Source organism: Ictidomys tridecemlineatus, chromosome 13 (genome assembly GCF_052094955.1).
Source record: "Ictidomys tridecemlineatus isolate mIctTri1 chromosome 13, mIctTri1.hap1, whole genome shotgun sequence".
Lineage (NCBI taxonomy): Eukaryota > Metazoa > Chordata > Mammalia > Rodentia > Sciuridae > Ictidomys > Ictidomys tridecemlineatus.
This window is the reverse complement of record NC_135489.1, coordinates 97,745,018-97,767,455: the sequence shown is the minus strand read 5'-3', so window position 1 is coordinate 97,767,455 and position 22,438 is coordinate 97,745,018. Positions and strand designations below refer to the sequence as shown.

The following is a 22,438-nucleotide window of genomic DNA, read 5'->3' as shown; positions in this document are numbered from 1 at the left end:
AGCATGCTTGACTTTCATTCCTTAGGGCACCACAAGTTTTGTCAGCTTTCCTTTGGACGGTGACACTGAAAATCCTGCAGACAGCAGGCCTGTCCTGTTGAGTGACTGAATGATACACACACCCCAGAGAGAAAAACAAAAAAACTAGAAGGGAACATGCTCAAATGTCCCCATGTTGGGGTATAGGTTCTTTTACCTTGTGCTCTAAGGTTTTTGCATTTTACAATTTTTCTACCACTCATATCTATGATTTTTTGCAAATGTAAGAAATTTCCCTAGAAAAGTAGCCTTTCCAAAAATCATCCTGGCCTGCAAGCACTCCAGCCCCGAGTAGTGAGAGGGTAACTGTTGGCCCTAGAACCAGCCTTCCTGGCCCCCAGTCCCTTCTTCTAGTTGGAATCTTGGGCAAATGCTTTCTTTGGATTTTAGTATAAGAGTCATTAGTATTCACTCCAGGCCTTGGAGGCTGGGGGGTTCAACAGTGTACCTGCATCATCTCAACATGCATGTGGTGATGAGCACATAGTCATTATCACCCAGAGTTGCTCCAAGTATCCAATGCTGCATTGTGTTCTGCATTTAATGACCTACCCTCTAGTCCAGTTCATTTTAATAACATTAAACATGCATTCTCCAAAAGTTAAAAAAAAACACTTAACACAAACTTTGAACCCAGCCTTGTGTCCAAACCTGATTTTCCCCCCTGCAAATTCTTCTAGCTTCTGTAGCTCTAACAGGTGGCCTCACAGCAAGCTCTAAATAGAGAAAGCCAAGTTTTATACCAGCTGCCAAATCAATGTGCTCTAAGGGTCACTTAGCCTGCAGGAGAGGGGGCGGTCTGCTGGCCTGCTCTGGTGCAAAGTTCTGCTGAATTTACTCATTTAAGGGTACATTTAGAAGTAATTATGTCCCCTTTATAGTTTCTCCAGCACATTGTGGCAAATGAGCACATTTTGATTGAGCAAATTCTGGTTTAGATAGACCCACTCCTGCAAGACCACCTAGATAAGGAAAACTGGATTTGGGGCATCAAAGAGGTAAAAACATTAATGAAAATTGATCACAAACGCTGCTGAACTACTTCATTGGGTTTCTGCCCCATCAATTAGCAAAGGTTTTTAAGAGCAGATAAATGGGAAACAGGATGCTTTCTATACAGGAAGAGTAATTAAGCTCCTTCAGTTTTCCTGTTGTCTTGCAAACGCTTTCACAATTTGGAGAGAATTTTAGAAGTGGCACTCAACAGGCAAATCAGCCACCCCAAGGACTGCTGATAAATCAACAGAATGTCCTTCTTAGAAAAACAGCACACCACCCCTCCTTTCCCCGAAGGCTGTTGGCTGCTCTGCAACCTAGCTGAAAGTCCCACGTGCACTTCCTCTTCGGAAAGCAACTAGTCAGGCAAGGGAGTGAAAAATCAAGACATACAAGTCTAATAAAAAAAAAAAGAAAAAAATCCATATTCCATCAGGGCATTTTCCTCCCAGATCTTTCTTTAAAGGCAATCTTAGCTTAAAAGATTGATAAATTGTTTTCTCCTCTAAGTCTTTAAAAGGAATTGTGAATAGCAGTATAGTTTTCTTAAGGCTGAATGTGGGCAGAGGACACTCAAAATAGGAGATACCAGATGCCAACCCCACTCAAAATTGCTCACGACTATTTATATGCATGCTGCCTTTCAGTTTTTGCTCAGATAGAAGATCTGAGCAAAAGCCGTGACAAAATGATGACTCACGCTTTAACGCAGTCATTGGTGACATATTTGATATTAATACCTTTGCAACCTAGCTTTGTCAGAGCCATTAAGAGAAAGTTCCTGAAAACAGCAGCCTGCCCCCATCCCCAGGGACCACAAAGGGTAGGGTTGCAGAAGGCAAAGCTCATTGTGTAGGAAGGCGCTGCTGGCCTTCTGCAAGCTGTTCAGATAAGCAGCTGTCGGAGGAGTGGAGGGGGGAGGGGACGTCAGGGAGGCAGAGGTCACTGTTACCCACAGGATTGCAAGCCTTGAGCTGCTGCACCCACCCGGCTGCCTTATCTCAAGTATGCTCCTGTCTTGCAAGTTTTAAATCTTCCTAAAAGGAGAGAAACAGGAGCCTGGCTCAAGTCCCACCCTACCGCGCACGGGGCGTCCCCTCCCGCCACTGCCAGCCCGACGAGCCTGTAATTCTTGCCCGACAGGAAGGTGGGAACAGGTGCCATCCGCTCCACCGAGTTCCTGCAACCATCCGGAAACGCAGCTCACCCCACTACCCCCACCCCGCCCCCAAGGATTCCCTACCCGCAATAAAAAGCATAAGTTTGTTTCAAGAAGTTTATTGCTAAAATTCAAAGCTTCAACGGCAGCGTCCTTTTTTTTTAAGAAAATGCATCATTGCCCGAATCCATTTTGAAAAAAGCAGTGCAGCCTGCTAAGTCCATCACGCTCCCACAGCTGTACCAAGTCCAGGCCACCTCTTCTCGCCTTGCCCTTTTTGGTGCCGAGCACAGGCTGCTGAGTCACGCATGCCGGGCCAGTCCGTCCTTCCCGGCCCGGGAGCCGGCGTCCCCGCCTCGGCCTTCCTGGGCGGGCGAGCAGCCGCTACAGACACTTGCAGAGTCCTCGGCTCGGGCCAGCCGGCCCCTGCCGCCACCAGCCACCTCTTCCGGAGACCGCGCTCCTCGCTCTCCAGGCACCCTCGCCTGCCAGTCCTCCACGCCGCACTAGGGCGCCCTCCAAGGGCCGGCCACTCCACAGAGCCGGCAGCGCTCTAGGCGCCCCGGGGCGTCACCACGTCGATCAGACCAAGACCCCCGCTGGGCTGTCACTCGGGAAGGGTGATATTGGGCACCCAGTCGTTGACGCTGCGGCTTTCCTCGCAAAACAGGCTGAGCTTCTCCAACGCAGGGTCCTTCCACGCGTCCTCATTGGGGTTCTGCAGCGAGAGGGCAGGGGTCAGCTAGGCTGGCCGCGGAACAGAACAGGGCGGGAGAGACCCTGGGAAGGGCGCAGAGGCTGCACTTACCGAAATGAGGATGCAGTGCAGGTCGCCTGGCGTGCCTGCCTCGTCGCCAGTACCCACGATCGCCGCCAGCCGCTGCACGTCGCCCACGCGCACAATATCTATGTCGTTCTCGCAGCAGAACGCCTGGATCAGCGTAAAGTGGATCTGCAGCGCAATGTCGCCTTCGTCCTCTTCGTCGGCGGCCAGCACGCAGAAAGTGACGTTGTCAGGGTCACTGAGCAGGCAGATGGGGAGAATAAGGTCAGGGTTGGGGAGCCAGGGTCTCCGGGATGCAGCTCCCAGATGTCCCCGCCGCTCCACACCCAAACGCCCCGCCCGGGCCGCGTGAATACTCACACGTTCAGGACTTTCGCCGACTCGTAGACGCCGGCGGTGAGGCAGCCTTGGCGCTGCGCCGACACCAGCAGCTCGTGCAACGCTTTCCCGGCGCCCTGCATGCTGTTAAAAAATCAGGGCGGTGAGTTGAGACCCATCCGGGATGCGGCGCAGCCTCCAGTCCCGTATTTCCAACTCCAACCGGTTCTCCAGCCACAGTCTGGCGCCCGCACCCCTGGTTTCCAAGCCCAACCGGACGCCTGCACCCAGACTCTCTAGCCTCAGGGACTCACCCCCGGACTCCCCAGCTCCAACCTGGCGCCAGCAACCCTGATTCTCTGGCCCTGAACCTTCCTCGGCTTCTCGGCACCCGCAGGGCGCCTGCACCCCGCCGGTATCGGGTGCTAGACACCTACCCTACGGGCTTCCAACTCAGAGACCCTGAACACTGCCCGCGTACCAGCTTAGTTTCGCACTCCCAGACCCACCTGGCTGTGCTTTCCGGAACTGTATCCTGCCCGCGGATTTCCTCCAATGTCATGTTGCGGTCTAAGCAGCAAGTTTCCAAAAGCCGCGAGCGCAGAGGACACGCTGACGCACACACAGATCCAGACTCGGCGCGCCCACCACCAGCGAGTGAGCCCAGAGCGGAGACGTGCTCTTTTATAGGCCGGCAGGCGAGGCGCCGCCAGCTGGCGCTAGGCTGCACGCCCATTGGCCGGCGCCCGCTTTCTGATGCAAATGAGGCGGCAGGCAGTCGGCTCGTGCCAGAAGGCCACGTGGGGAGGGGTGCGGGGGATGACAATGCCTCAAATCTGCCGCTTTTGTTGGGGTGTTACCAGGCAGACTGGAGCCTGCAGATTTCATCTCGCCTTTTTTTTTTTTAAGTCCTTAAAAGGGAAAAGTTTTTTTTTTTTTAAAAGAGGAAAACCTTTTTGCTAGTACGATGCTACAATTTGTGAAATGCACAGAGGAAGAAAAAGAATTTTGTTTTGCGCGTCTTTTTATTGCTACCTTTCTATTTTTTCTTTCCATTTAATTTAAACTTTATGAGGCTGTTGCATTGAAACCAAAAATTAAAGCCAAAGCAGGCTACAGTAGTTTGGGGACTTGCAAAAGGCAATAGGCTCAGCTCCTGCAGCTGACACCAGTCGCCAGTGCGCGCTGGCAAGGCCTGCCACGCATCCTCAATGCCCTTCAGGGTCAGCCCTGGAAGCTTGGAGCCCACCACACCGCCCTTGGCAGAGCGCTGCCGGGCGCGGGCGGGGGAGGACCAGCAGATTGTGGCCGGCGCACGCGGCTCGTTTGCATTTCTATGGGGGGCGCACAATAGCGGAGGTCTGGCGTGTGGCAGTTTGTGGTAGGAACAATCGGGGCTTTCTCTTCATAGCAACACTGTCCACCTGCCGCCGGGTGGGGTGGGCAGGGCCCCGCCGCGCGTGGGGGTGGCGGGGGAGCCTGGCGCGTGGGGGTCGGGGCCGCGTGCCACTCCCCCGCCCCTGCACCGGCTCTGCTGCTGGCAACCGGGACTCCCCCCGTTCGTCGCACGCGTCCGGAGCAGCCGAGCGGGTGGTGAAGGACACCGGGCTGCTGAGCCTGCACCCCGTGCCTCGGGCTTCTGGAGCTGGTGGACGCAGCTGGAGAATCCCTTTCCCAGGGCGCCACCTACGGGCTGGTCGGAAAGATCCTGACCTCCCTCCACCCACTCGCTCCCACTTACCCGGGCTGACGCCTCTCCTGGCGGCCTTGGCCAGGGGCAGCCCGGGCCCTGAGTGGCGCAGCAGAACCCAGTCCAAGATGCGTATTAACGGGAATCTGACCAACTCCTGCAAAGCGCCCCCGCGGGGCAGGGGCGGGCGGGGGGGGGCTGTGTCCGGGTTACCCTGAAAAATGGGGGGAGGGGAAAGGAGACTCCCACCTTGTACTGAAGGAGTAAGAGCTCGTGTCTTACGCGATGTTGAAATATTTTGATGACTTGAATTTGCATTGTAAAAAAAAAAGATTATTTCCCAGTAATAAAATAATACAACTGGAAGAGATCTTGGAAGCTTCCTAGATGGGGCGTTACTGCCATTTGGCACGTCGGACCTACAAAAACTGTGCTTGCAGAACACAGCACTCGGGGCGTCGGTGTCTTTCTCTGCTGCCTGGAAACGCGTGCTGGGGATGGGGGTCATCTTTGGGACTCCCCTTTTCCTGTTGAGGCCCGGGGAAATGGCCAGAGCAATTGTCCGCCTCGTTGGGTCTCAGGAAACCTGCAAGATTGGGGCGAAAATGAGAAAGAAAACAAACGAAAGGCTTTTTTTTTTTTCTTTTCATTCGGGCTTTGTCCTGGTGGATGAGGCATCTACAAGGTACTTCTCAACTAACAATTTTTAAAGTTTTCCTTCTGCACTGGGAGGCTGATGCGTTCGCCAACGCCAAGGGCCGAGTGAGGAAGCGGCGTCTTGCGCCCCCTGGCGGGTTGCGGGCGGAGGAGAACTGCAACGCTAGCGTTTCCTGGATTCCAAGAAATGCACATTTGCTCCCCAACATCTCGGAAACCCATAGGGCGGGGAACATTGTGCTCTGTGTCTTTGCTGCCGTCTCCTTTCCTTCTTGGTGGGATGTAAAATGATTGCATACCTTGTCTGAATAAAGTACGTTTTTAAGTGACTGAAACTGAGGTGTCTCTCTTTTTTAAAGTTATTAAGCATTTCTTAAAACATATTAGTTCCAGGACCCCAGAAAGTGTTATTAAGCATTTCTTAAAATATATTAGTTCCAGGACCCGAGAAAGTGTTAAAAATACGACTTATAGTCGGGCATTGTGGCACACACCTGTAATTAATCCCAGTGGCTGGGGAGGCTGAGGCAGGAGGATAGCGGGTTCAAAACCAGCCTCGGAAATTTAGCGAGGCACTCAGCAACTCAGAGAGACCCTGTCTCTAAATAAAATGTTTTTAAAAGGCTGTGGATGTAGCGCTGCTGGGTTCAGTTCCCAGTAACACTCCCCACCCCACCCCCAAAAAAAAGAAAGAAAAAAAGGCATATATCTTAGCATCCCCTTCCTGCCCTTCAACTGATAACACTAGAAATCTGTCCCCACACCAGGCCAGAGGAAATGGGCCAAGCTTAAAAGCCTCCCGTATCCCCCCACGCGGTACCCCCAAGAAGGTCAGGGCTCGCGAGGTCAGGTTTGAGTGGGAGGAACATTTCCCGTCTCCACCAAGAGGGATGATTGACAGCCCTGAGGCCACTCTACCCTGCTCACATGTCCAAGGTGTTCGGTTACAGGACAGAGGATATGGCCTCACAGGTTCCCTTGGTTCATCCCAAATGGTCCTAAAGAGCCCATCTCAATTAGGAAAGAAAGGTTTTACTTGGAGGCAAGTTGGTCTTCCGCCAGATCCGCCACCACCTGCAGTTCACACCAATGCTGGGGCCGCTGGTCTGGAGGGGCCTGGTGTCCCGTTTGCTGTTGACACTAGAGGAAGCGAGTGGGAATGCAGGCTACAAGACCTGGGACGTCCTGCCAAAGGCACTGGGCAAGTGTCCTACTGCCCGGCAGTGCGGCCACAACTGTCCCAGGTTGCATTTGCTTTGGGCCTCCAGTCACAGGTAGGGTGATGTCACCCCGAACTTCCTCTGACGATGCCCCTAAGCCTTCCCTTGAATCTGAATAATTCAGAGCCAGCGACTTTCTAAAAAGGATGCTCTGTTTTAAAAACCCAGCATGGTGCACGTTTGTCATACCAGCTACTTGGGGGACCCAAGGGTTCGGGGACAGCCTGAGCCATACTGCAAGGACCTGTCTCAACAAGAAAGAGAGGAAGAAGAAGAAAGGAAGGACCCGTGGTAGAAGTTTCCCGTTGCCTGTTTGGTTAACATGTTCTCTGAAGTGCGCTTCTCCAACTTCCATGGCTTGACCAGGTGGTGGGGGGTGGGGTGGGGAGACAGGCTCCGTGTGGGTGAGGAAGTAGGTTCTAAGCCACGGGCTTTATGAGATGCTCCCTTTTGCAATTTCTCAAATGATTGACCTTTGGAGAGTGCACAAATGCCGTCATTAGATAGCAGGTGAATGCCCTGGGGACACCCAAGCAACGCACCAGGATTTACACGGCCCAATCGCAGGCTTTAGGAGGCAGGCGCCCCAAGCCAACTGCAGGCAGGGTTTCTTTGGTCTGTGGAGTGTCGTAAGGAAAGTCACATTCATTGCCACCTTTTCAAAATCAGCAGTGTTCACAGAAAAAAAAATCATGAATGTTTATCTGCTCTTGGCGAATGAGATGCTTTGCCCACCGTGTGCCTAATTCGCCCTCTCCCAAAAGTAACCCCCAGCAGGGGCTGGTGGGTGACCTGGGACTCCTCGACTAGACACCAGTTCACCAAACAATCTGCACCCGAGCCTAATGAGGGTACCCACCTGCTCTGCTGACGGACATCGCCTGCCTGTCTTCTCTAAGCATTTGTGTTTTCAATCTTTGAAAAGAAACTCATGTTTGAGACACAAAACAAAGGGGCCAGATTCTGAAAGAAGGAGTCCATGAGGTTCGGCATCATTTGGGCCCCAGATTCTGCAGGACCCTGTCTCCAAGGGTAGCACAGGGCTCTTGAGGCTGTCTGGATTGGCTCCTTCCAAGATGGCTCTGAGTTCCTCTTACCCTGCTTAGACCCCATCCCCAGCCTTGTCCCGTCCCTTCTTGAGACATTACAGATTCCCGTGGGTTCTGGTGTTTCCAGAAGAGTGTTGGGATTTGTTTTATTTTATTTTTATTTTTTCAAAATACTCATAAATGATGAAGGTAGGCAGCAATGAGTTAGCCACAAGACTACAACGGCTGAAGAAAGAAACTCAGCCTCTCTGCAGGACACACAACTGCCACTCAAAACCCAGCAGCAGCCTCTCAAATGCATCCTGAGATCTAAAGGGCACAGTGGCACCTGCCCTCCCCCGCACCCACCGCACCCTCCATGCTGTGCCTCCCTCCCTCCCTCCCCAACCCCAGGAGGACGTGTGGATCTGTAGGTGGGGGACGTTTCAAATGACAGCTGAGACCGGAAACAGGAAACTGAGAAAGGGAAACCCTTGCAGAGCAAAGCCGGACATCCGTGGCAAGAGCTTTCTGGAAGAAGAGTTATTCTTGGGTGTGCATTTACATAGCATGAGGTTAACATTAGCTCAGAAATCAGGGGGGTGCTGCAAATTCCTCATCCATTTGGTCCCTTCCTGCATCTGCATCGACAGAAATGACTCTCAGCACCTGCCACAGCCCTATGCAGGGACCTGCAAGACCACTCACTGTAGCTAAAAAACCCTGAGATGCCACACACCTGCTGTCTTCCTGGCTTGACCGTGAGCCCCAGTCTTCCAAACCTCTGTGTCCCCACCTATGAAATGCACATGCCACCTTTTGCACTGCATGCACTTCATAGGGGTTTTCTAAGAGCTAGTCCTGGTCACCCCATGCAGCTCACAGAGGTCTGGTCTGGAGGGCAGTGTCCTAAAGAACTCACAGATTTGATCTGACTTGCCAGTTTGTAGAGGGGAAAGTGGATGGTATGTATTTTTTTTGTGTCATGGTAAGCACATCCCAAATGTCACATCAGGCCTGCGGGCACAGGGGTCTCTGCCTAACCCCTATTGGCATTTGAGTTTGGGATAAACTTTCTTTTCCAACAGCATGAAGTATAGTGAGATGGAATGGCTGCTCCTCTGAAAATGTGAACATATAGCATGTAACAGAGCGACCTGACCACAGCTGTGAACGGAAAGCCTTTTGTTTTGAAAGATAAATTTTAAGAAGTGTGTCCGTACCACTCCAAAGGCAAGAGGTTGAACTTAGCAAAGAAGTTCTCAAAGCTAGCTTCAGCTGCTCACTCACTTTGACCTTGAGCAAAAACTGGATGTTTTTGTTGTTTTCGGTTTTGATTTTGTGTTTTGTGCTGGGGATGAAACCAGGGCCTAGCACCTGCTGGGCAAGATCTCTACCACTGAGCCTCACTCTCAGGGTCAGGCATGATTTGGAGAAAGGAATCCCTGTTTGTCAACCCATTGAATTCTCTTTTATTAAACTCTCCTGGAGAATGGCACTAGCAGCCAGGCACCGTGGCACATGCCTGTAATCCCAGTGCCTCGGGAGGCTGAAACGGGAGGATCTCTAGCCCAAAGGCAGCCTTAGCGACAGCGAGGCACTAAGCAACTCAGTGAGGCCCTGTCTAAGTAAAATACAAAAAAGGCTGGGGATGTGGCTCAGTGATTGAGTGCTCCTGAGCTCAATCCCTGGTATCCACCCCCGCCCCCAAAAAAAGAATGGCACTAGAAACTATTCATGACAAGGAAATATTTCCTGCATTTCATCTCAGTGAAAAATTAAAGCCCCTCACAGGAATGAGTTTTAAATCATGGTGCAGCCATAACAGAAAGGTAATGCCACCAGGAAAAAAAAAAATGTTGTAATGGGTTTTCCATGGCATGATACACATGATGGCACAACATATAGAAAGCAAGCTACAAAATTGTGCAATTCTAATTTTGCAAAATCTTTAAGTGCATACGAATATCATTGTATAAAGTATCCAAACAGAAACAGTGGTTGGGTCTCTCAGTGGTGAGAAGAAGATGATGACTTATTTTCTTCACTTCTGCCTGCCTGTAATTAGACAGCGTGCAATTCAATTTTCTGTAGTACAAATTAAAACTTCTCGTGGGTAATAACCTCAGCCCCAGACATCGTCAACAAGATTCCTAGTTGGAACATTGTGCCTCATGGTTTTGGGACCATATGGCAACAGATCAAGAAGCCAGACGTGTCTGGGGCTGTGTTTCTGGGGAGGGAGCTGGTGGAGCGTGCCCTTTGATTCCTGTACTGTCTCATCCTTCGACCCTGGTCTGTTCCTGTGGCTGAGTGAAAAGTCGTTGGAACTGCGCTGGGAGTTAACTCCGGCTGGGCTAGGAAAGATTCTCATGCAATGTGCTGGGCACACTAGAGCAGGGCCAGCACCCTGGAATGCACCTTTCTAAGACCCGTGGAAAATATGCCCTAGACATTGTCGCAAGAAGCAATGGATTCGAATTATCTTCCGTTCCTTTCTTGGTGAAAATGTCAACTCTCCAGAAATGAATCACAATACATGGTGGAAATGGTTTCCATCGTCTACAAAATAGTTCAGGAAATTCTAAAACTTGTACGTGTTTGAGTGTCTTCGACCCATTTTAGAGACTTGTAGGCGTGGCTTAATTCTTTAGGGATTTCCTTCATTTGAGATGAAGGGGGCAAGTTTTGATGATATAATTATTGTTATTATTAATGACACTATTTAGCAGACTGTTTTGAAACAGGGTCTTACTAAATTGATGTGGGCCTCCCTAAGTTGCTGAGGCTGGCCTTGAAGTTATAATCCTCCCAACTCAACCTCACAAGTTACCTGGATTCTAGGCATGGACCACCTGCTGAGCTATTCTAAGTAGCTTTCAAGCATAATTTAAACCTCATGACCATCCTGTTAGGTAAGGGCTAGTACCAACATCTTACAGATGAGGAAATGGGCGCAGAGAAGTTAAGCAACTTACCCCAGGTCACATATCCAAGAAGTGACAAAGCTGGGTGTTCTGAAGGCCCCTTGTCCGGCTGGCTCCAGAATCAAGAGATAAACTTCTCTGTAAAACTTCTTCTAGAGCTTTTAAAAACAAAACCACCTGGTCCACTGAGGGAGGACGAGATCACGTTTTTTGGTTCTCCTTGGGAGGGTTGAGTCTAGTAGAGCCTGTCCCAGGGCGACATCTTGTGGTCAAAGGGAATATCACGGCCAGCTCTGAAAGCATGCTCTTAGGTCTGCCTGGTGGGGACCCTGCAAAGCCTCTGCGTGGGGCCTTTGGCTGTGTTTCCAGGAGCACGTGGCTCACACACTGACACAGCAGCTGGACTCTCCCGGGTGCAGGGGCTTCAAGGAAAGCAGTGTGTGACGTTGGGTCAGCTGAGGTGCAGGAGGTACAAGGTCGGGGTGTGGAACTCGCCTTGCCCCCTCCCCAGACAGGCCCACCCTAGGAGGAGACGTGGACAGAGACAGGAATGGAGAATGTGGAGAAGGGGGTCCCCAGGGGCTGGGGGGGTGGGTGGCTGAGGAAAGAAATGAAAAACGGGCTTGGGCAGCAGCGTGGGAAGCTGCTGTTTGGGAATCTAACAGGTTTGGGATGCCCTGAGCGGCAGACGTGGAAAATCATGGCGGGACATGGAGCCTTAAGGACCTCTGAGGCCATGACCGTTTGCCAGGTCATCTCTGAGTTCAGGAGAAGGGGAGGTGGCTCCGCTGCCTCTGGGCCATAGCGATGTGCGGAGGTTTGGGGATTTGTTTTGTTTGGCTTTGGTTTGCTTTTTAATTTTGTGTGTGTGTGTGTGTGTGTGTGTGTGTGTGTGTGTGTGTGTGTGTGTGTGTTGTGCTGGGGTTCAACTCAGGGCCTTGCTCATGCTACGCACGTGTCCTACCCGAGCCCCACTCCCAGCCATGATAGCATTCTGACGTGGCACAGATTCTCCCCGGGGGATAGTGTCCCCGGTCTCCTTTGTGGGTAGGGACGGTCTCAGAACTCAGTTCCAGCCAGTGCATTTCCACAGGACCTGCTCAGAGAGATCTCAGATGCTGGCCAGCTACTTCCCTCCACAGTCCTGCTCTGGGCCACTGACCCCACCGCCCAGCCCCTTTAGAAACGACCTGGATCCCTGCATGGAGCCGAGCTTCCTCGTGGCTGGCCTATCAACGTACTGGAGAGCCAGCGGCTGCATTTTGTAAGTCTTTTTTTTTTTTTTTTAATTTTAATTCTGACAAAATTTCATCATGAAAAGATCACAAGAACAGTATGGTGAAGTATTCCTAAGACCCCTTGCCCAGATTCCCCCATTTTATTGTGTTCATTTTATCTTTCTCTCTGTCTCTCTTTTCTTTTCTGAATCATTTGAGAAATGCAGACATGATGCTTTTTTTTAACCACTGGAGGCTTCAGTGCGTATTTCCTAAAAACAAAGACATTTTCCTAACTCTACAAAACAAGAGTAAAATAAACAAGTTCAGGAAATTTCCACTGATGTGCTTTTATTTAATTTCAACATATTGAGATGTTGTCAAGTGTCCCAAGGATTCCTCCGTAGCACAAGAAAGTCCAGGGCCGTGGGATGCGCGGAGGAGCAACATCTCTTTACTCTTCCTGAATCAGAATAACTCCTGAGTGTTTATGTGTGACGTTGACGTTTTTGGACATTGATATCTTTGTAAATGTTCAGACCCATTATGTTGTAGACTTTCTGGTAGGGTTAGGATCTTAAATGTCCCTCTAGGATCGTACGTTAAAACCTCCAGCGCCATCTTGTGACACTCTGGGAGGTAATAGGATCTTTAGAAGGAGAGGCCTAGTGGGGAAAAATTAGGTGATTGGGGCATGCCCTCGGAGGGGAAGTTGGACCTGGACCCAGCTCTCTCTCTCTCTCTCTCTCTCTCTCTCTCTCTCTCTCTCTCTGCTTCCTGGCCACTGTGAGGTGGGCACTTTTGTTCCACCATGCACTCCCTGCCCCTGCGTGGGCCCAAGCGACCAAGGACTGAAACTAGGAGTCAGAATAAATCCTTCCTCTTTTAAGTTGATTTTCTCAGCTATTGTACCACAGCGAGCTGACTACTACATATTGTCCCCTCCAGTGGGGTCTCTCTGGAGTTTCCCTGAGTAGATACAGGTGCTGCACCACTGTTGGGACCACCATGGTGGCAAGGCCTTGTCCTTCTGGGTGCATTGTACCAGGAGCATATATGCTTTGATTAATCGTCTTCCTATCGATCGGCATGCTGGTGACCATGGGACAAAGGAGACGTCCACCGGCATTCTCTAATATAAAGTGACCGTTCTACTCTTTGTAATTAATGAGTATTTTGCAAGGAAAGGTCAGATGTCGCTGAAGCAATATTGCCCAACCACAGCTTATACAAAGGCTGAGCTTCTGCTCGAGAAAACTCAGAAACAAACAAGCTCTCTAACTTCATGAGAGATGTTAGGTATCTGTATTCCCCTCTCCCCTTGTATGCTGGATAGATAGGAAATTTGTCACTAGTACCTCTGAACCCTGTCTCAAAAAAAAAAAAAAAATTCATAGCCCAGGAGGGAGGCTGGATGGAACATTTCTATGGTGACTAGCCCCAGGGAAGTTTCTTTTCAAATTCTGTAGTTATAGGCCACAACTTGAAATGTAAACTGGATTCTTATCAGCACTTCATACCAGGCTGTTTCCCAACAGTAGCCTGTGACCTCATGGTGACCCGGGACCCATCATTCCACCAGCAAAGATGGCAGACGGGGAGAGTGGCCGTGATTCTCCCTTAACTGAATCACCCTTTTGCCATGACTCCCATGCCCCCCGGGGCATGATGCGGTCCCCCGACCTCATCCCCACGGTGGCTGATGCTGTGTGGTTGTGGTTGTGAGTGTGTTATTACTGCAACACAAAGAGCACCGGTCCACAGGAGCCCAGGGCCTCTCTAGCTCGCTGTGCCTGGCATCAGGGAGCTGGTCACTGGGCCACTGTATGTCCCGCTGACTAGACAGCAGGGACAGCTGTGGCCTTCCAGGGTGCGCCTCTTCCGGGACCCCCACAACTGGAAGCCCAGGAGGCCTTGGAGATGGGAATCCAGGAGCCTCCTGAGAACCAGCCTAAGAACGCTCGAATGTCCACCAAGGAATGGACCCTGCCATCCTGTGGCCTCCCGAGCTCAGAGGCCCACCCCTACCTTCAGGAGGGGGGAGCACAAGGTTCCTGGAAGACCTCATTTCTGACCCTGACAGTATTTACCACAGACGGACCCTTCCACATAGCCACAGGATCTTTCCACAGAACATCCCTGTGCCTTGGACAGTCCTCGATGACCTTCCATTGACTCCAGATCAGCCCTGTGACAATCCTGGTAACCACAGGACGCGAGGCCATGTGCTGTGGCTGGGGACCTGGCCGGAACCCAGGTGCCAGCCTCCGGTAGCTCACGGTCCACTGGGGGCCTCCACTAACCACCAGACACCCTCGCTCTCCCTCTCCTTGTGCACCCCTGAGAGGAGCACCCTGAAATCCAGAAAGCCATGGAAGGGTCTGGAAGATGCACAAAGCAATAGATGAGGGACAGGGACACAGCTCACATGAACCCCCACACACGAAGTCTGAGATGTAGCTGCATCTGATTTGGAGGGGGAAAAGGGTGACTGACGACTGCGATAACCGTGTCACGGGGAGACAGAGTTCTGGAGAAGCTCCCGGAACTCGGACCCGGTGGAACCACTCAAGAGTGGAAGGAATAAAGGGAACAACTACAAGGGCTTCATTTCCAAATAGATTTGGGTACTGCCTGATGCATTTGGGCAGGATTTACCAAAGCTCTTAATGTTTCAAATTATAATTCCGCTTGACTCTTCCGGAGAGTTCTAGCATGCCACCGATAGCAACTTTTTGGCCTGCAAAACCCCAGAGCACCCCACAGAACACCCGTTGGGGCTGGAGCCCCCAGCGGTCTCCCAGCCCTAATTTTGCAGGAGCTCGGCATTTCAGACCACAAGGCAAATTCCTGGCCCCACCCAGAGCTGCTGAATTAGGAGCTCCAGGGCTGGGCCCAGGGACATCAGAGCAGATCTCGGGGATCCTGACTTGAGCCCTGCAGCAGAAAGGGGATGTGACCACAGCTGGTGCCATCTGCCCTCCTCCCCTTCCCTGCTGCTGAAATTCTCCTTGCTCCTGGCCCAGCTGAGACCCCTGCTGGCCCTCACACTCCTTTACCCTCTCAGGGAAACCCCGCCCCCTGGTTTCCAGGGCTCTCTGCACACGCCCCGAGATGGCCCTGTTGCAATGTGTGTCATTGTCCCTCTCTGGGCCACCTCTCGCTGGAGGGGGAGGGGGTGAGTCTCCCGAGGAGGAATTCTGCAGCACAGCGTTGAGCCTCCAGGTCCCTGGACTAAGCTGTGCAGAGCCTGCTCCCACCGCACCCCTTCATCCTTTCACACCCACCCTGTCTGCCGGCCCAGGAAGCGGGGTGGACCAGGACATTGCCCCAGAGAGCAGAGCTCCAAGAGGGAGGACAGGAAGCAGCCCGGGAGACGCTCATTCCAAGTGAGGCTCCAGGAGGAGGGTCTGGGGAGAAGGTGCATGCCCAGGGCGTGAAGGCTGAAGAAGAGTGTGAACAGAAAGTGCCACCTTGCAAACACACTCAGGGCCAGCAGGGGACCCACGGGTGCCACAGAAGCCAGGAAACAAGGATCCTCCTGTGTGGCTGCCAGAGAAAGGGACCTCAGCACTCGGGGAAGGAGAGAGAGCTCTCCAAAAATGACAGGAGCTGACCAAACGTCAGAGGGGGTTCCCAGAGGGCAGCAAGGCTGGAGGGCTGCCCAGGGGCACAGAGCCCAGCCCAGGGCAGATAACCGGGAGCATCCGGGTCCCCAGAGCTGCTTCCTTCCCTGGAGCCCCCCCAGGGGGGCCCCGTATGTGGCATGGGGCACGCAGGGACAGGGGCGAGGGTCAAGATCACAAAATCAGTGGCAGCAGATGGGCCCAGCCAGCCCGGCGTGCAGCCGGAACCCAGGGGCCGGGGAGAGTCTGCGGCACAGGCCAGAGGGGAAAACAGAGCCCGCGGGGGACACAGATGTCACCGCCACACGCTGCCGGGACGCATGCTCTGATGGAACTTTTATTGCTGAAAATTGGGTCGAACTAAGCAGAAGTAATGCGCTGACCCCTGGCGGCCTGCTCTCGTGGCAGCTGCGAGGGTCACGCTGAGGCGACAATCTGAGGCTGAGGCCAGCTGGCAGCCTGGCGGCCGCCCCTGGCTCCACCCCCAGGCGGGGGCTGGCTCCACCCCCAGGCGGGGGCTGGCTCCACCCCCAGGCGGGGGCTGGCTCCTGATGATCCCCTAATTGGCCGTGGGGAGGGGTGGTACGCTCTGCAGGCTTGGTGGATGTGGAAGACGAAGTTCCGTGGTTTCTTAAATTCTGGAAAGTTTTAGCTGAAGGAAAGGGGCCTCTCTCTACCCTGGGATCCTATGACTCATTTTGGAAATCTCCCCCTTAACTCAAGGGGTACAGTTATCTGGGAGAGTTCCTCATAATTTTCCACTTGAATATGCGCAGACAGAGTTTCAAACAGTAACTCACATTTTCAGAAGGACTGCAGGAAGCACCAGTTTATCCCCCAGGCCCACAGATGTGGGCAGAATGGCCACGCCCACCTGTCCACCAAGACAGGCAAGAGCCCAGCCTGCCCAGAGACCTTCAGCGCAGACACCAGCTTCCCTGGGCGCAGGGTCAGGTCCCAGGGCAAGTTCAGGTTAGCAGTGGGAGCCCTCCCGGTGATGGTAGAACCAGCCACCCACGTGGGGTTCAGGATGTCTAGGTGAAACACTGCAGAAAAGACTAAAGACCAACCTAAAATGCCACTTTCTAGGTCCATTTTTGTAAAAACTGGGCAATGCTCCGGAAACCACAGGACAGCTTCCGCTTTGGTGAACTGCACAGGCCTGACTCGGGCTCGTCCTGGACGTAACCCCGCACCCTTCCCACCGCTCTGGGGCCAGGGGGACAGCCACCAGCCAGGGCGCTGCTTCCTGATCCGTTTGTGGTCTGTGGCCAGATCAGGTGGCTTTAGGCCACTCCTTCCAGACCTCTTGTTCTGTCAACTGGCCCACCAACAGCACCCGGCTTGTGGCCCCAAACAAGAACTGAAAGTCACACCGCAGGACGTGCAGGCCTGAGCCCTTACTGGAAAGTGACAGCGCTACCTGTTCATGTCGTGTCCTTCTTCCGGGAACCGCTAAGGTTTGACGTGGCTCACCTGAATTCAGACCAGGGCTAAGATTCTCCCAAGTCGAGACGGTCCTTTTGTGTCACTATTCCCTTTTTAAGAGCCATTCACGGCCTGGAAATATTCAATAGTAAAAATAATAACATTGAGCATTTTTTTTTTTTTTGGTACCAGGGGTTGAACCCAGGGTGGCTAAACCGCAGAGCCACATCTCCAACTCTTTTTGTTTTCTTGAGAGATAGGGTCTCACTGAGTTGCTCAGGGCCTCACTAAGTTGCTGAGGCTGGTTTTTGAACTCCCGATCCTCCTGCTACGGCCTCCCCAGCCGCTGGGATTATAGGCGTGCACACCGCCAGGCCCAGTTTAATGGAGCATTTCTGTGTTAGACATCACGGGCAGATTTTTCTTGCATGCCAACTTGGAATTTTCACAATAGCCCTATTGTTTCACAATAGCTCCTCTGGGTATGAGGAGCCACATCAACTAATGGAGAAACCAAGGATGGAGCTGAGAAATTTGCCCAAGGTCCCAGCAAGTGGTCCAGACAGGTGAGTGCCTCAGGGCTCACCGCATGCACCTTTAACTTCCTTGAAGTGATATCTTTCAAAAACATCAGGGCACACGTTCTATTAGCCTAGAAAGCAACCTCCATTCCTTCCCCCTCCCCTTCCTGCTATATTCACCATCCATCTCACTCACGCTGCATGATGAGTCCCAAGCGGCATTATCGTTTCTGTTCACTCAACTTTATATTTTAAAGAAATTTAAGTGATAAGTGAAAGGTCTTATAGTTACCAACCTTCCTCCACTGGGGAGGGGCCCTTCCAGCCTTTGCATGTCCAATAAAGTGTTTATCTCACCTTTGTTTCTGAAAGACCTTTCCTCCGAGCATGGAATTCTAGGCTGAGCATGGAATTCTAGGTTGAGCATGGAATTCTAGGTTGACGGCTTGGTTTTCTGCCCTGTACTTTAAAGATGGGGCTCCTCTGGGTTCTCATTGACATTCATATCCACTCACGCACAGGCACACGCAGTCACACACATCAGCGCCCATTCACACACACGTTCATATATGTGTCCACACACCTGCCCAGGAGTGTCTGCCTATTCACACACATGCACACATGCCACTGTTAGGGTCTGTAAACAAGTCAGGATGGCACCTGGCATTTTGCAGAGGGAGTGGTTTGTGAGGTGGTGCCAGCGAGCCATTAGGTGTGGAGATTCCTGATTGGTCGACTGCTGCATCTAGTTTATGTTAATTAGATGAGCTGTGTGGAATGTATATATACCCCTCCTGTCCTACAGTAAACGGCTCCCACTCCTGCTGTATCAATCTACACAAGTTGTTCGTCAGGCCCCCCCCCCCCCGCCCCCGTTATTTTGCTGCAGCCGGACTGCGGCATGCCACCGCCATTGCCACCCCGGGAAGAGTGACCTTGAAGAGTGAGACGTCTAACTGTCATGTTATGAAGGTGGTACTGAAGCCAGTGTAGATAGGTGAATCGAGTCGGGTGGAGTCAGTTCGGATCAAGGAGGCCAATTTTGAGTGAGCCTGGGAAGTTGGACACTGTCCCCTGAGGGACTGAAATGCCTTCAGAGCCCTTCCCTCACCTATCAAGATAACCTGCCCCTGCTCCAACCTGTTGCCAAGGTAACCTGTCCCAGGATTGCCTCTCCTTTCAGGGAGTGGTAAAGTTGTTAATTAATGTGACCTTGGCTGCTCCATCCTGCCCTTCCCCCTTCAGCCCACCAGGTTGCCACCTTTGGCCATCCCACCAGCATTCCTGGGCCTAGTCACCTAGGCAGGAAGGAGAGAGATAAGGGGAAGAGGTCAGGAGAACAAAGGAAGTCTACGATATGAAAAGGCCAACCCCTCACTTCTTGGGATACCAGGATGCCAGCTATGGCCCCCCTCTCCCTCCCGGGAGAAGTCTATGTGACCCCCCTTTTAAATAAACCCTGCTTTGTATGCTTGCCTCTGCGGGCTTCTCTAACATTCAAACTTCACCACGGGGCAGCAGGACTCGTCACTGGGAAGCAGCGGTATCAATACTCTCAGTGCATCCCAACCCCAGAAATGCTCTCCTCTCCACCTGGTCTGGCATCCTCGTGCATGGTGCATAGCGGCCCCGAGCACTCAGGGTGCAGTTAACAGGGAGGGTCGGAGCCGGTTTCCGTGCGCGGCCGGCCCAAGGCCTCCTGAGCACAAATGGTGGCAGATCTTGCTGTGCAATTTGCAGCCCTGGCCACCCACAGTGACCAGCTCCCCCAAGGCCATGCCTGCAGCAGAGTGGCCACTGCAGGCCTCCTGTGCAGCAGGGAGGCCCTCTAGCCCAGGCTCCACCAGCCTCACAATAAATGCAAATGCAGTCCCCTCCCCAGGGATGCAGAAATCTGAGAGGGACCAGCCTGAGGGCAGAGCACAGCCACCCAGGGACCACGCTGGGCTGTGCCCAGGCTGCTCCTCACCTGCGACTCTTTTTCAGACACAAAGCCCTTCTTTCCTTTTTTAAGCAGAAGGCCAGGATGGGGGGGGGGCACGGAGATTAAGTGGTTAAAATAATTGCACTTATTAATTTGCCCCCTGCTCCCAAAAGACTCCAAGGTGGCTTTCAAATACCAACACACAATTCTGTGCCGCTCAATGAGAGAGCTTGGTAGGCGGTGGGTGGTGGCAGCCGATGCCAAAGACAGGGAGAGCCACACTGGAGGGAGCTAGAGAAAGACACTTTCCCTGTGCTCCTAAATGATCTCTCCAGAGAGACAGAGTGAGGCAGACAGACAGACAGGCGCTCCAAGAAAACAAACACTAGACCTTGGCCGAGGCCTTACTCTAAGACCTCGAGAATCCATGCCTGATAAATCCTTGCTGAGCCAGGGCCGCGCTGCAAAGAGGCCAGACTGAGAGGTGGATCGGAGAGCGAAGGAAAACCTGAACAAACCTCCCGCTCTCAGTTCTGGGATAATCCTCTAGACGTCACCTGCTCTCAGGTGCTTGCTGCAGATAACACCTGAGTGGGGATGGTGACAACCACAGTTGGTGAAGTTCAACCCAATCACCTTTCACCAAGCTGCAGCCCATAACTCTCCCCAAACCCTAAGGATCGGGGTGGATCTGAGACCTGCACTCCTGTCTCCACACCTGGCCACATCATGAACAAACTGGGTTTTTTGCACAACTCCTTGTTTCACAATAGGCGAACGGCTTGGAGGCAGTTTTTACCAACAGGCCTGGCTAGGTGAAAATTTCCAGAGGTTTGGGTAGATTCCGGCAACATGGGTCCCAGGTGAACTATGCTCTTGTTAGGTGAGATTAATTTCTCCAAAATCTAAATCAAAAATAATCCTGTTGGGCTACGGGTGTAGCTCAGTGGTAGAGCCCTTGCCTCGCACATCTGAGGCCCTGGATTTGATCCCTAGCCCTGAAAAGAATAATAATTAACAATACTGATGAAGATCCTGTCTTTCGGTCAAGATTTCAATTGTTGTAAAGAGCTTCATTTTTTAAAAAATTAATGTGCTCCACTGAAAAAGCGTCTTTTCATTCATTCTCATTATTTTCTCCATTTTGAAGACTGTATTAGTTTCCTAAAGCTGCTGTAACAAGTTACCAGAAACTTGCTGTCTTAAAACCACACGCACTCATCACTCTCTCAGAGTCCTGCAGGAAGGCGCCCTACAGAGGTCTCACGGACTCAAACCAGGTCTCAGCAAGGCATGGTTCCTCCTGAGGCTCCAGGGGAGAATCCACTTCTTCTCCAGGGTCTAAGGCCACCTGAACGTCTTGGCTCAGGCTCCTTCCTCCTTCTTCAAAGCCAGCAGCAGTAAGCCAAATCACATTCACCCCTCTTGATCTCCCCTTCTGCCAACTGCTTCCATTTGTAAGGACCCTTGATGTCATAGTGGATTCCGCCCAGATGAGCCAGGATAATCTCATAAAGTCAGTTAATTAACAACCTTCATTTTATCTACAGTCTTAATCCCCCTTTGCCACGGGGCAGGGGATGTGTTCACAGGTTCTGGGCACTCAAGTGTGGACATCACCCGGGAAGGTCCATTATTCTGTGAACCACAGGGATCCCTGTGAGAAATAATGAATAAAAGGTGTACGGACTGGGAAGGAAGAAATAAGACTTACTTTACTCACAAAGTCTACATGGAAAAACCCAAGGGATGTTCAGAAAGCGACTAGAATGAACAAGTGAGTTCAGGAAGGTTGTAGGATACAATCCCAATTTACAAAAATCCCTTGCTTGCTGGGGGTGCCTCAGTGGTAGAGTGTTTCCCTAGTGTGCTTGATCCCTGTTCAGATTCCAGCACTGCAAAAGAAAGATTGAAAACACCCTTTTTGCATTGCTATATATTAGAAGTACAGTAAAAGTTGGGTATTTTCCTTTTATTAAAAATACAGGGAGGGCTGAGTTCTAGAGTGCTTGCCTAGCATTAGTGAGGCACAGGATTCTATCCTCAGTGTCCCATTAAAAATAAAGGTATTTGTCAATCTACAAGTTAAAAAAATATATAAAAATCCAGTGAAAGATGGCAAAGTTAGTTCTTAAAGTTCCATTTATGATGATATAAAAATATTGAGAAATTAATTAAACAAAAGATACACAAACTGTAAAACAACCCTGGGAAAAAATTAAAGAAGACCCAAATAAATGGACATACCATATTCATGAATGATATTTCTATGCTCTACAGTTTCCTAGAATTTATAATTGATTTAGAGATTTGACACCATCTCAATTTCTCAGGAGGTTTTTTTTTTTGTCTTCTAGAAATTAAAAGCTAATTATGAAATTTGCATGGAATGCAAATGACCTAGAACACTTTCGTCTGTGGTTGACATACTTTTGGTGAAGGAAAATGAGGTTTGAGGACTCGCAGTATTGATTTCAAGATCTGCTATAAATTGACATCATCAAGACGCCGTGGTATCAAAGCCTGGGGAAATAGGCCTAGAGGCCAATGGAACACATGAGAAGTTCATAAATAGACTCACTCACATAGCGTCATTTTTTTTTTTTTTGACAAAAATCCCAAAGAAATTTTGCTGAAGTCATTGGACATTTCATGCAAAGATATAACAAAACAAACTCAATTCTTACTTCACACCGTAGAAGGAGCCCAATTTGAAAGGGGTCATAACTCTAAATGTAAAAGCTAAAATGTTGACGCTTCTAGAAGAAAACACAGGTGAAAATCTTGGTCAAATGTTTAAGCAAAGTGCTTTTTTCTGTACTGGGCCTCGAGCCCAGAGGCACTTAACCACTGATCCATATCCCCAGCCCTTTTTTATTTTGTATTTTGAGACTGCATCTTGCT

At 51.2% G+C, this 22,438-nt stretch overlaps 1 protein-coding gene across 1 annotated transcript; it reads right to left on the bottom strand.

Moving 5' to 3' along the window:
- Positions 1–2,297: 2,297 nt before the first annotated feature.
- Gadd45g (growth arrest and DNA damage inducible gamma) lies at positions 2,298–3,974 on the bottom strand. The gene is made up of 4 exons (XM_005340226.5): positions 3,806–3,974; positions 3,339–3,440; positions 3,003–3,216; positions 2,298–2,912 (listed from the first exon to the last, which is right to left on the bottom strand). The coding sequence occupies exons 1-4, from the start codon at positions 3,856–3,858 to the stop codon at positions 2,802–2,804; spliced, it is 480 nt and encodes a 159-aa protein (XP_005340283.3). The 5' UTR covers positions 3,859–3,974; the 3' UTR covers positions 2,298–2,801.
- Between the last annotated feature and the right edge of the window lie 18,464 nt (positions 3,975–22,438).

What these genes read in the sequence shown, in the direction of transcription:
- Gadd45g (XM_005340226.5), bottom strand. Translation starts at nt 3,858, where the DNA reads ATGACATTGGAGGAAATCCGCGGGCAGGATACAGTTCCGGAAAGCACA. An exon ending in TCGGCGAAAGTCCTGAACGT is followed by an intron (nt 3,217 to 3,338) that starts GTGAGTATTCAC and finishes CTGCCTGCTCAG; the next exon opens with TGACCCTGACAACGTCACTT. An exon ending in TGCACTGCATCCTCATTTCG is followed by an intron (nt 2,913 to 3,002) that starts GTAAGTGCAGCC and finishes CTCTCGCTGCAG; the next exon opens with AACCCCAATGAGGACGCGTG.